Source organism: Trachemys scripta, chromosome 3 (genome assembly GCF_013100865.1).
Source record: "Trachemys scripta elegans isolate TJP31775 chromosome 3, CAS_Tse_1.0, whole genome shotgun sequence".
NCBI classification, from domain to species: Eukaryota; Metazoa; Chordata; order Testudines; family Emydidae; genus Trachemys; species Trachemys scripta.
The window spans coordinates 196,869,634-196,882,957 of NC_048300.1; the positions used below are offsets into that span (position 1 = coordinate 196,869,634).

The 13,324-nt window shown below is 48.0% G+C and overlaps 1 protein-coding gene across 4 annotated transcripts in view; it reads right to left on the reverse strand.

Moving 5' to 3' along the window:
• Positions 1 to 13,324, reverse strand: part of ZNF395 (zinc finger protein 395) — a 48,142-nt gene that overhangs the window by 19,879 nt on the left and 14,939 nt on the right. For all 4 annotated transcript variants that reach the window (XM_034766756.1, XM_034766757.1, XM_034766755.1 and 1 more), the window contains exons 3-4: positions 5,251 to 5,510; positions 3,209 to 3,321 (exon numbers count right to left, since the gene is read on the reverse strand). In XM_034766756.1, coding sequence (XP_034622647.1) covers positions 3,209 to 3,321; positions 5,251 to 5,510 — 373 coding nt within the window. The remainder of the gene's footprint in view (positions 1 to 3,208; positions 3,322 to 5,250; positions 5,511 to 13,324) is intronic.

A 13,324-nucleotide genomic window follows, 5' to 3' on the forward strand; every position in this document is an offset into this window, starting at 1 on the left:
TGGAAATGGAGCCACTGCTAAAAAAAGGAGCCGGACACTCCGTGCTCCCATGCCTGCGGCTCCCAGAATAGGTCTTGCCGATCTATCGTACAGGGCAGGGTTATGCTCTCCTCTCTCTCGAGGAATGTATATGGCCTCCCAGCTTGGCCAGCTGTTCAGGAAGACCTGCATTAAAGCAGTTGTCCCAAAGCACCCTGCTCGCTGAGCAGCCAGCACTCCCATGCGCCGACTCTTTTGGAAAGCCAGTCTTCCTTCCCCCTCCCCCCAATTCTCAGTTGGTTCATCCCAATCTGTTAGGCCTGATAATTAGAACAAACAATTCTGAATAAATAAGGGGGGGGCAGCCAGAAGAGCTGTCTCCCAATTAAAACAGGGGTTCCGGCACTCCTAACTCAGGCTTTCTGGGAGGAATTCAATACATTAAGCTACACTCTCCTCCCTGCCCACATGCTGCTCGTGACACCCAGACCCACTTATGCAGGGATTTATAGCAAAAGCCCAGTAAAGGTCCCTCTGCAGGAGATACCCAGGACATGCACCACTCCTGGCCCATACACTCCATGGGACACTTCTGCAGAATGGCCGTGTCCCTGGCCTTTTTCCCCTGTGTAATATTATAAGAGGGATTCGGACCTCACATTCCCCTGACAGACACCAGCATGAGCGAGGTCAGAACCGGACCCTGAACATTTCTCTGAAGTAGGGAGGGGCTTAAAAAATGTTATTTTACAAAATTTTTGGATAGAAAATATGAAAAAACAAAAACAACAAACCAAGTGGGGATATTTCAAATAAAACCCGGTGCTTGTACAATAAAATGCCTTTCAGCCATAGACCATATTTTACAGACCTGAAACCTGGGGCACAGAGGGGTTATGTGACCTGTCTAAGGAGCTGGGAATTAGACCCAAGTCTAATCAAGAAGCTACCGGCTGTCAGCTGCCAGTATCCTGGATCCCTCTCAGTCAGGACGGGCCAGGGCATGGGTCAGACAGAGCACCTGGTAGAGTCCTCCTCCCACTCACTGACAGGGGAATTCCAACCAGTCGGCTGGCTGCACTTCTCTGCTGCATTTGACTGACTTGTCATTTAGCACCAAAGACTCTTCTCCAGCCTCCAAGAAGTTGCGAGGGTGCCTGGAAACACTTGAAAATGGCTCAAGTCCTTCTTCTCAGGCTGAGCTCACAGGGTCGTCACAGACCCCGCCAGCCCCCCGACCCCCATCTCGGCAGTCTCAATCCTCTCCCTCATTTTATTCCAGGTCTACAGGATGCTGTTGGGAAAATGCAGGCTGAATGCCAGGCGTGCGCGGACACGACCCAGCTCTACAGCCAATGCAATCGGCACCATCTCCCAGCACTTAGCTACAATCAGCAGCTAGGTGCAAAGCCGCAAGCTCGAACTGAGCCCTGGCAAGACTAAGGCGATGCTGGGAGGAAGAGGGAAGCACTTAAAGAACTTGCTTCCTCTACTGCAAGGGCACCTGCTCTCAGATTGTTACGGCTGTCCCCAGCCTTGGGTCCTTTGAGAGTCTTTGGCTCAGCTGGAGCCCGAAATAGCCATGGCAACGAACACTTCCCACATCCATCTCTGACGGGCCAGAAGATCCCATCCCATCGGACACAACCTGGCAGCGTCCACGCTAACCCAGACATGCGGGGCCTTCAGGCTCCATCACTGCTATTCCTGAGGTCTGGGAATGACAACTGGAAGAGCTCCAGCTAATACAGCCCATGTGCTTAGTAACAAAGGTTGCCATGTAGAACCCGGCACACCAACTCCCCACAAATATGGAGCTCCGTTTCGAGGTCTCTGTCCTGATATTCCAACCCCCCCCCCCCCCCCATGAGACTGGCCCTATCACCCTGGGAGATTGCTCACCCTCTGCAGGCAGGTTGTCCCATGACAGCTACATGCCACTGGAGCAATGTAACTGTTGACTTGCACCATGTCTACACTAGGAGCACTCTACCAATAGAGGTACATGCCTACTCCCGATTAAGCCAGATAGCAGAGGGGACATGGATTTTATTCGGATAATCGGGAGGGCAAAAGCCATACGGCCATTCACCAGCAGATTCACCACCCCCCACCACCCCACCCCATAGTGTGGGGCTCATCCTCCTCTTCCTCAGAGTCCTGGCCAGGAGTCTCTGCTCTGCCCCACCAAGACTGCAGGCTTCCCTGTACCTGGTGCCTGCAGAGATCGAGTGCCACCAATCCTTTGGCAGCACCTCTGCAGCTCCGCGGTCACAGCCCTGCTCACTCACTCCCATGACAGCGGGGGGCAGAGGGCTCCCCGCACTGCCACAGGAACCATTCAGCAGCAGCGTGGCCTCCCCCATGGCTGGGGTCTCCTCTTGCTCCCCCTCCTCCTCACAGTCCTGGCTGGGGGGCTCTGTGAGCTCTTATCCAAGCCTCTACATTATCTGAATCCCTTCCTTGTCCCCCAGCATCAGGGAGGTGGGGGGCAAGGAAGGGCTTCGGATAATGCAGAGGTTCGAACAACAGGGTCTCAGGTACATGGCAGCGTACTGTACTCTACTACCACAGCACTCCCAGTATGGATGCAGCTTCTACCAGCAAAGCTGTGCTTTTACCAGCCTGGTTTATTCCAGCTGCCCCAAACCAGGAAAAGGACAGGTCTGCTAGAACAAGTGCATCTACACGAGGGGCTTCTGCTGGCACAGCTACGTCGGTCAGAGCACACCCCTCACCAACACAGCCAGGCAGACAGAGTTCTGTATGTACCCACAGCCATAGAGCCCACACCGATAATTCCCTCACCAGCACATAGACAGAGAACATCTCCAACCACATTCTCGATCCGGAGATACATTAGAATGGATCAGACGACTGACTTCCAGCCCAATGGCTTATCCACTACAGCACGTGGCCTCTCTAGGTACCTGACCCCAAACGCTGGCTCCAGTCTGCAGCAGAGTTTCATGGCGAAGGTGACATCACCAGCAGAGAGCATGCTGGGACATCAGAGAGTGCAATGAGATGGAAGTGGCAGTCAGACAGTTATCTGCTCACATTGCACTTGGGGCTCTGGTTACCTGGGAAAACTTATTGTTTGAGGTGAGCAGTTTTCCCCTCCTTCTTCAGGGGTACCACAAAAACAATTCAATTCAGCCTCTGGTTGCTGAAATACAGAGGCAGGCAGATTTGGGACCCCAGCATCCAGCTGCACGGTCGGACTCACCCGGCATGCTGCTTTCGCGGCTGGGCGGGCTCTGCACCACAGGGCTGCAGGACAAGCTAGTCAGCACCATAGCTGCCATCATCTCGTCCATTTCCACAGCAGCATCCAACTTCCTGCACCAGGAGACAGAGAAACATTAAAGACTTCAGTGGGGGAGGGGAAGGCAGCTATTCAGGAGACAAGGCGAGGATTCGATGTCAAAGACCCCCTACGATCAAAAGGGCCACTGGAGCAAACACAGAAGCCAAAGGTGTTACACTTAGGGCTGATTGGACCCACAGGGGTCTAATGATAATTGTTTACTTTTTTGTACCTCCTTCCTTTCCACAGGATCCCAGCGTGCCTTCCTGTGTATAGAAAGCACATCACTCATGCGAGAGGTTAAGCTGATGGCTGGGGGGAGGACTGGGGAGAAAAATGCTACCTACTACATCCGCCCCGGCAGGAAGGTAGCTTCTGGCAATGAGACAGGAGACCCTCAAGAGAAGACGTTCCCTTGGCGCTGCTTTTTAACAGCAGCTGCAACTTCTCAGTGGCCTGGCCCTGAGCTCCCCATCTCTGCCAGGACTCGTTCCCCCACCCCGCTGCAGCAGCAAGCCAGCCTGGGGATCTCGACTCAGTCTGTTCCCCATCTGGAGTCAGGCCCAGATTCTGAGAGGAATTTAGATGCCTAAAGGTGCCAAGCGACATCAAGTGGGATTTTCAAAAGTGCCTCCCATTGCATCTTTAACAGCCTAAATACCTTTAAAAATCCAGCCCTGAGTCTTAGGTGTCTGTCCCTCCCCCAAAACCCCAGCAAAGCGAGCGCATGGGTGGGGACACTACTGCCTAGTCACAGCACGAGCAATGCTGCTACTCTAAGACTCATGCTTATGAAAGGATCAGTGCAGCACAGACCAGGGAACAGCGGCTGGGGCTCGGGAGAGACTTTTGTATTTAACAGTTTAAGTGGAAGTTGAAATTGAGGATTATTGTAGGCGCATGTGAACAGTGGCTCTGGGCTAAGAACTGCTCCACAAAACGACTAGGTCCTCTGTTTAAATTCTCATGGATTTAGCAACATGTTGCCCCTAGCACCACACAGAGGCCAGGGTTCAGAAAACAACCCAGCTGTCTACAGTTAGCTGCAGCTAACTTCCTCTGCCTCCAAGTGGTTCCCTTGGAAGTCACCCATGCAAGCACTGATCAGACCCGAACCTGCTTAGCTTCCCAGTCCTAAAATGTTCACATACTGAGACTGCATGTCTCACCACATGTCTCTTTTCCCCTGTGACCTCTCCCCAGTCTGCTGTCCCGGTCCAAACAGAACCGGAGCGATTTCTAACTTGCCACGAGGGACGTTTGCTTCAGCAGAGAACATTTTTTTTCTCCTAAACCACCATAAAAAAATCCTCTTAATCCTAAATTCAACAGCACTCTGGATAATCCACTCTTTGGAGAGGCTGACACAGCACGTCACAATGACGTGGTCTCATCCCACGTACGAACAAGGCAGAGATAGGAGATGGCTCATTTCTCACCGTACACTGAAACAAACAGCATTTTACTGCTCTTGGTAAACAAACACTAAGGACCATTCTAGAAATTAGCGCCTGTGCTTTATTTTGAGCTTCCAGTGCAATCTTACAGCTCCGCTGCAGACTCCTGATAGATTTTTACTACGCCCATGAGCCCTCCCAAACCAGGGGACTCGGATTCTATGTTAGCCATAGTGACCATGAGCAGAACCAGAATTCAGCATCTCACATTTTATGTTGCCACGTGCAACTGTTTCCATAAATATGCTTTATACTATAGGATTCTAGGGCATTTTATAAACGATACACAGGGATCATTTCACCCCCACATGGAAATGCAGCCACCTCTGGAGTAGAATCCAGTCGCTGTTTAACAGCTTTCAGCAACATTACATACTAGTTTAGAACAGAAAGAGAGGAGGGATTCTGTAAGCAACCAGTGCACATGCCCAGCTATTGAACCAGGCAAGATGGAACAGAATCAGTCTCCAAAGCTAAAAGTGCCAACCAGCCAAGGACACATACCTTTTAGGTACATCAATATTCCTAGAAACCGATCTCTGAACTGATCCAGTGGCAGGGCTCTGATCCATCACAGTGGCAGGGCTATGGTCCATCGGAAGGGTAGGGGGCGGTGATCTTTGCATCTCAGCCAGTCTCACGTCCTCGGTCTTCCAGCAGGTGTGCACTCCCTGCACCTCGAGCAGCACCTGCACCTCGTCATTCAGCTGACTGTGCTGCTCTACCAGGCCAGCGCACTCCTGCCCGTTATAGGCGACGTAAACCTACGTGAGGACAAGTCACAGCTGGTCAGGGTTACTTTCCATCCTTTAACAAAATCCAGCCAAAGCTCACCTGCTCTGTCTCTGGGCATCCTCCTGTACAAGGCCCCGATTGCAAGGATTCTATCACTGGGAATGGCATAAAGCCAGGGGTTTTCTATCCACCAGTTCAGCACCCCTATTCTGCACCACTGCTCTAAGGCTAGGTCTACACTACCCGCCTGAATCGGCAGGTAGAAATCTATCTCTTGGGGATCGAATTATCGCGTCTCGTCAGGACGCGACAATCAATCCCCGAATCGACGCTCTTACTCCACCAGCGGAGGTGGGAGTAAGCGCCGTCGATGGGGAGCCGTGGAGGTCGATTTTGCCGCCGTCCTCACAGCGGGGTAAGTCTGCTCCAATACGTCAAATTCAGCTACGCTATTCGCGTAGCTGAATTTGCGTATCTTAAATCAACCCCCCCTGTAATGAAGACCTGCCCTAAGTGAAACAGTATTAGCAATCTCGGAACTTTCTCCATTTGCCTGCTGGGACCCAAGGCGTCGTCTCTCCCCCCCCATATATGGTCCTGGCTGATGCAACAGCGCTGCAGCAAGACATCACTCCATGTGATCAGCAGCGTAACAGAGGGACTCCCCAAGGGGGTAAATACAAAGGTGGTGGTATTCCTCAGAGCCCCCCGTGGAATAAAGAAGAACTGGAAAGCTCCCTCCGAACCCAATGGAAGTTTTGTTGATTTGAATGGGAGGAAAATTGGGCCCTGGCAGGTCAGATTTCAGCCAAATTTAGGTTTTTGCAACAACAAAATTTTACACAAATGTATTAGAAACATTCCCATGAAAAAAAATAAACTCAACAACATTGCAGTACTGTGCGGGAGCATGAGACCAGGAAAGGAAAACAGACTAGAGACAAACATGAAACTGACGAGGCTGCTTTCAGTTGTCAGACTGAGTGAAACCTAAAATGCAAGACCAGCAGAAATGCTGAAAGTATGTCAGATTTCTTTACTTCTCAATTTCAACGTTTGAAGAGGTTATTAGAAACAAGGGAGAGGATTTAATTAAAAAGAATTTTCAACTTGAACAAGGTCCCTTTAAACTCAGCTGGACAAAGGGCTGCGGAATACAGGGTAAAACACAACTTCCAAGAGATTTACAAAGAAATTGTCTGGATCCCTTCATTTCAAGCATAGAAACATGGTAAGGACCAAGCTTGTATGTGTACATTATATGGCTCCATACGCACACATCACTGCCCTCTACTTGCTGCACTCAGAACTGCCCAGCTGTGTGTCTGGCCATATAAAAATGTCCCTACTGGGTCAGACCAAAGGTCCATCTAGCCCAGTATCCTGTCTTCCAACAGAGGGAATGAACAGAACAGGTAATCATCAAGTGATCCCACCTGTCACCCATTCCCAGCTTCTGGCAAACAGAGGCTAAGGACACCATTCCTGCCCATCCTGGCTCATAGCCATTGATGGACCTATCCTCCATGAATATATCTAGTTCTTTTTTGAACCCTGTTAGGTCTTGGCCTTCACAACATCCTCTGGCAAGGAGTTCCACAGGTTGACTGTGTTTATATATTGCTAAAAGGAGATTCTCGATTAGCCCAAGTATCGGGGGGCCTGAGCCTTTAGGGTGTCTAACCCCTATTATTACCAAGAAGTAGTTCCAACTGGCCATGTTATTCAACGCATCAGTGACAACCATGCTGTCCTACAAGGGTATGGATTTTTCATAATGCAAAGTCAAACTTCAGTACAAAACGGATAGAGTGAACAGCTGGTGCATTCAGTACAGAAAAGTAAGTGGAGGATATAATGCTTGAAGAGAGTTCTTAGCCGGGATGGTGGCAACTGCCCCTTTAACAGTCAGAGCAGGACTGCAGGAGTTTGGAGACCAACCCCTCCCCCGCCCCATTTACAGGGTGGCATTCTTGTAGAACCTCCACTATACAACCCCAGAGCAAAATTCATGGCAGGCATAAATGGGCACAACTGCATGGAAGTCAATGGAGTTGTACCTGCTTAGGCCAACAATAAATTTGACCCTTGTAGCCTAATTTCGGGGGGGGGGGGGGGGGGGGGGGGAAACACGACTATTTTTCCCCAGAACGCCCCCTCCCCCACACCTAGAATAAACAGAAATTAAATCTTGCCTCTGCAAGTTGGAGGGGACGCCAGCACAGAGGAAGGAAAATGTATTCTAGCCGCAGCTATCAACTATCCCCTTAAATGACTGCTCTGACCGCCTAACCAACAGACAGTAAAACATTCCTCCCCAAAAGGAAAGAAACCAGCCCCATCACCTCCCCATGTCACATCCTTGGGTTCCCCTTATTATTTGCATTACGGTAGCGATCAGGGACCCTTGCACTAGGTGAGCAGAGCCATGAAGTACCAAGACAGTCCCTACCCCAATCAGCTTACAATGGGGGGTTACGACAAGACATAGCAGGTGGATGAAACAAAAAGACAGGCGAGGGAGAAAGGAGGTTTCCTTGGTTAAAAGCGTCAAATCCTCAGAGGAACGGGACTGATCAACCATCTAAGGAAAGGGAGAAAAGAAAAACCAAGAGCTGAGACTTTTCTTCATTTGCGTGGGTGGACAAAACCAATGGAATATGCACCCTCCTTTGCAAGACAGGCAGAGTCTGGCAAAGAAGAACTTTCATTCATGTCATGACTGGCCCCCATTCTCAGCTTCTCCACAGAGGAAAGTATTGGAAATATTCAACCTCTTCCTCTTTCTCTCAAGGTCACCCAATGACCTACTCGGCTGCTTCTCTCCCTAGCTTCTAAGAGTCTATTTTTATTAAGGTAAACATATCTGTGCTGAAATATACTACACTTGTGTAGGTTAGTGTTCATAGCTATTTATAGGGACATGCACTCCTATACCTAAATACCAGAGGTGATGTGTGGACAGGCCTGTATACGATGGATACATAAATGCACAGTGCTCTGAGGCAGAGAGAAAATGTCTCAGCGGACACTGGATGCAGAAACCAAAGCAGAGAGGGCATGTGACTTGCCCAAACTCAAAGAGAGCAGCTGCAGCAGTGTGGGGATTAGGACGCAGGAGCTCCTGACCACTACACCCCGCTTCTCTCCAAGAGTTTCTTTGCAGATAATAAGGAATGAGGCTCCACAATTAACTACGCCGGCGGGCTCCCCAGACCTAGCCAAGCACTGAGCAGCAGAACACGTATGCTCTAGCATCTGCTGAGGCTGCAAAGCAACCAAACACAAAAAAGTCATCTGTCGCTGGTATGTAAATACAGCACCCCACTCCCAATGACTATTTTTATACGGCTTCTAGTGTGAAGAACAAAAAAGCCCAACACTGATGTGTACTGGAGAAAACAGCCCTCCCTGTCATGTGTTTAAAAATGTAGAGCAAAAGGAATCTGGCTTCTCTGTAAGCTTGTAGGACGGTTCTGTGTGCAAGCCAAAAAAAAAATAATAATAATAATTGACACTTTGTTTTAAGAGATCTGCCTTAAATATGTTTTACAATTCTCTAGGAAGAACTATGGGGCCCTGGTGGCAGATCAGCAGCTGCCCTGCTCCATTTCTGACAGCCACACTGAGACCTTTTCCTGTTAACTATCCTGACAGGATAGTTAAGCACTGGAACAAGTTGCCTAAGGAAGTTGGGGAATCTCCATCACTGGAGATGTTTAAGAACAGGTCAGGCAAACACCTGTCAGGGGTGGTTTACAATAATACTTAGTCCTGCCAGGAGTGCAGGGGATTGGACTACGTGACCTATCAAGGTCCCTTCCAGTCCTACATTTCTATGATTCTGTGAACAGCAATCATTCCTATGCCACTGAAGACAGATCCAGTGCTCTGCAAAGCACCCTGCCCCTAAGAGCGTGCTATCTACTGCACTGACCCTCCAAGGGCCTCCATCCCGCTGAGCACAACCAGAACATAAGAATGGCCCTACTGGGTCAGACCAAAGGTCCATCTAGCCCAGTATCCTGTCTTCTGACAGTAGCCACTGCCAGGTGCCCCAGAGGGAATGAACAGAACAGGTAATCACCAAGTGATCCATCCCGTCGCCCATTCCCAGCTTCTGGCCAACAGAGGCAAGGGACTCCATCCCTGCCCATCCTGGCTAATAGCCATTGATGGACCTATCCTCCATGAACTTACCTAGTTCTATTTTGAACCCTGTTATGGTCTTGGCCTTCACAACATTCTCTGGCAAAGAGTTCCACAGGTTGACTGTGCGTTGTGTGAAGAAATACTTCCTTTTATTTGTTTTAAAAGTGCTGCTTATTAATTTCTTTTGGTGACCCCTAGTTCTTATGTTATGAGAAATAGTAAACAACACTTCCTTATCTACTTTCTCTACACCAGTCATGATTTCATAGACCTCAATCATATCTCCCCTTAGCCGTCTCTTTTTCAAGCTGAAAAGTCTGAGTCTTATTAATCTCTCCTCAGACGGAAGCCATTCCATACCCCTAATCATTTTTGTTGCCCTTTTCTGAACCTTTTCCAATTTCAATATATCTTTTTTGAGATGGGGTGACCACATCTGCATGCAGTATTCAAGATGTGGGCGTACCATGGATTTATATAGAAGCAATATGATATTTTCTGTCCTATTATCTATCCCTTTCTTAATGATTCCCAGCATTCTGTTCGCTTTTTTGACTGCCGCTGCACACTGAGTGGATGTTTTCAGAGAACTATCCACAATTACTCCAAGATCTCTTTCTTGAGTGGTAACAGCTAATTTAGACCCCATCATTTTATATGTATAGTTGGGATTATGCTTTCCAATGTGCATTATTTTGCATTTATCAACATGAAATTTCATTTGCCATTTTGTTGCCCAGTCACACAGTTTTGAAAGATCCTTTTGTAGCTCTTCACAGTCTGCCTGGGACTTAACTATCTTTAGTAATTTTGTATCATCTGCAAATTTTGCCACCTCACTGTTTACCCCTTTTTCCAGATCATTTATGAATATGTTGAATAGGACTGGTCCCAAAACAAACCCCTGGGGGATACCAACTATTTACCTCTCTCCATTATGAAAACTGACCATTTATACCTACCCTTTGTTTCCTATCTTTTAACCAGTTACCAATCCATGAGAGAACCTTCCCTCTTATCCTGTGGCAGCTTACTTTGTGTAAGAGCCTTTGGTGAGGGACCTTGTCAAAGGCTTTCTGAACATCTAACTACACTATATCCACTGGATACCCTTGGTCCGCATGCTTGTTGACCCCACTCAAAGAATTCTAGTAGATTCATGAGGCATGATTTCCCTTTACTAAAACCATGTTGACACTTCCTCAACAAATTATGTTCATCTATATGTCTGACAATATTGTTTTTTATTATACTTTCAACCAGTTTGCCCGGTACTGAAGTCAGGCTTACAGGCCTGTAATTGTCGGGATCACCTCTGAAGCCCTTTTTAAAAATTGGCGTCACATTATCTATCCTCCAGTCACCTGGTACAGAAGCTGATTTAAATGCTAGGTTAAAGACTACAGTTAGTAGTTCTGCAATTTCACATTTGAGTTCCTTCAGAACTCTTGGGTGAATACTATCTGATCCTGGCGACTTATTGCTATTTATCAATTTGTTCCAAAACCTCCTCTAATGACACCTCAAACTGGGACAGTTCCTCAGATCTGCCACCTAAAAAGAATGGCTCAGGTTTGGGAATCTCCCTCACATCCTCAGCCGTAAAGACCAATGAAAATAATTAATTTAGTTTCTCCACAATGGCCTTATCGTCCTTGAGTGCTCCTTTAGCATCTCGATTGCCCAGTGGCCCCACTGGTTGTTTAGCAGGCTTCCTGCTTCTGATGTACTTAAGAAAAAAATTTCCTATTACTTTGAGTCCTTGGCTAACTGTTCCTCAAATTCTTTTTTGGCCTTCCTAATTGTATTTTTACACTTCATTTGCCAGTGTTTATGCTCCTTTCTATTTTCCTCACTAGGATTTAACTTCCACTTTTTAAAGGATGCCTTTTTGCCTCTCACTGCTTCTTTTACTTTGTTGTTTAGCCACGGTAGCTCTTTTTTGGTTCTCTTACTATGTTTTTCAAGTTGGGATATACATTTAAGTTGAGCCTCTATTATGGTGTCTTTAAAAAGTTTCCACACAGTTTACAGGGATTTCACTTTTGGCGCTGTACCCTTTAATTTCTGTTTAACTAACCTCCTCATTTTTGTGTAGTTCCCCTTTCTGAAATTAAATGTTACAGTGTTGGGCCACTGTGGTGTTTTCCCCACCACAGGGATATTAAATTTAATTACATTATGGTCACTATTACCAAGCGGTCCAGCTATATTCACCTCTTGGACCAGATCCTGTGCTCCACTTAGGACTAAATCAGGAATTGCCTTTCCTCTGGGGGTTCCAGGACTAGCTGCGCCAAGAAGCTGTCATTTAAAGTGTCAAGAAACTTTATCTCTGCATCCCGTCCTGAGGTGACATGTACCCAGTCAATACGGGGATAATTGAAATCCCCCATTATTATTATTATTATTATTGAGTTTTTTATTTTTATGGCCTCTCTAATCTCCCTGAGCATTTCACAGTCACTATCACAATCCTGGTCAGGTGGTTGGGAATATATCCCTACCGCTATATTCTTATTATTAGAGCATGGAATTACTATCCATAGAGATTCTATGGTACAGTTTAATTCATTTACGATTTTTACTTCATTTGATTCTATGCTTCAGGGTAGAGGGTTAATCCCAACTCAGCCTGGGCAGGGCAAGTGCCTCCTCCTTATCCAAGAGAGACAAGGAAGACAGGTCTGTGACCCTGGCTCTTATAGGACGGGATTCAGAGATACAGTTTCTTGACACCTTAAATGACTGCTTCTTGGCGCAGCTGGTCCTGGAACCCACCAGAGGAGAGGCAATTCTTGATTTAGACATAAGTGGAACAGAGGATCTGGTCCAAGAGTTGAATATAGCTGGACAGCTTGGCTGCAAAAAAGCCAGTTAGTACCCACTTCGCTGCTGATAGAGACACTTGTCCACTGGGAACCCGCTAAACTCATTCCACACTGGCTACCCAACAGCTAGCAGATGCAAATGACTCAGTAATTATAGAGCTAGGCCAGATTTGAGCCAGCAACTCAGTTTTAATCCCTGAACTAATGCAGTCAGACACTTTGATCCCATTTCCCATCCCCTGAACCACAGAGGGCATGTCTTCACTGCAGAGATAGCCCCATCCTAGTGGAGCGTCCCCCCTGCAAAGCCCTACCTGTGTCAGACCCATGCAGTTGCATCCACAATGGTGCTATACTAGTCCGTGTGCTGGGCTGGATTTTCTAACAGGATATCCCATGGTTCTCACTGGTGCGTTAAACTGGGCCAACCCTATGAATTCATTCGCATACAGTGGGAGAACTTGTCTGTCCTTCCTGGGCTCCCGTGCAAGAGTGCCCCGATAGGCCTTACTGGGATCACACCACAGCGTTACCAGAAGGCTGGCACAGCTTCTGGCCAATTGGCAGCATGGGAAATGGATTTCTTGGCCGGCACCTCTGTCCAAATGCTATGGAGGTACAGGAGAAGGGAGCAGTTCAACAAGAAAGTACAGCTCAGGTGGCATCGTGGGATAGGACTGGAGGACTAACAGCACCCTGGCAAGCCCATGTTTTCACTGTATAGAGGGTGGGTTGCCAGGCTGGAAAGTGAAATGCTAGCTCAAGCCTAAACCACCCTCAGCGACGCCTGCTCGCTTGTGCTTAGAGCACCCGCAAGCCTGGGCCAGGGGTTCTTCTGTGTGGATGGAAGGGGGAGAGTA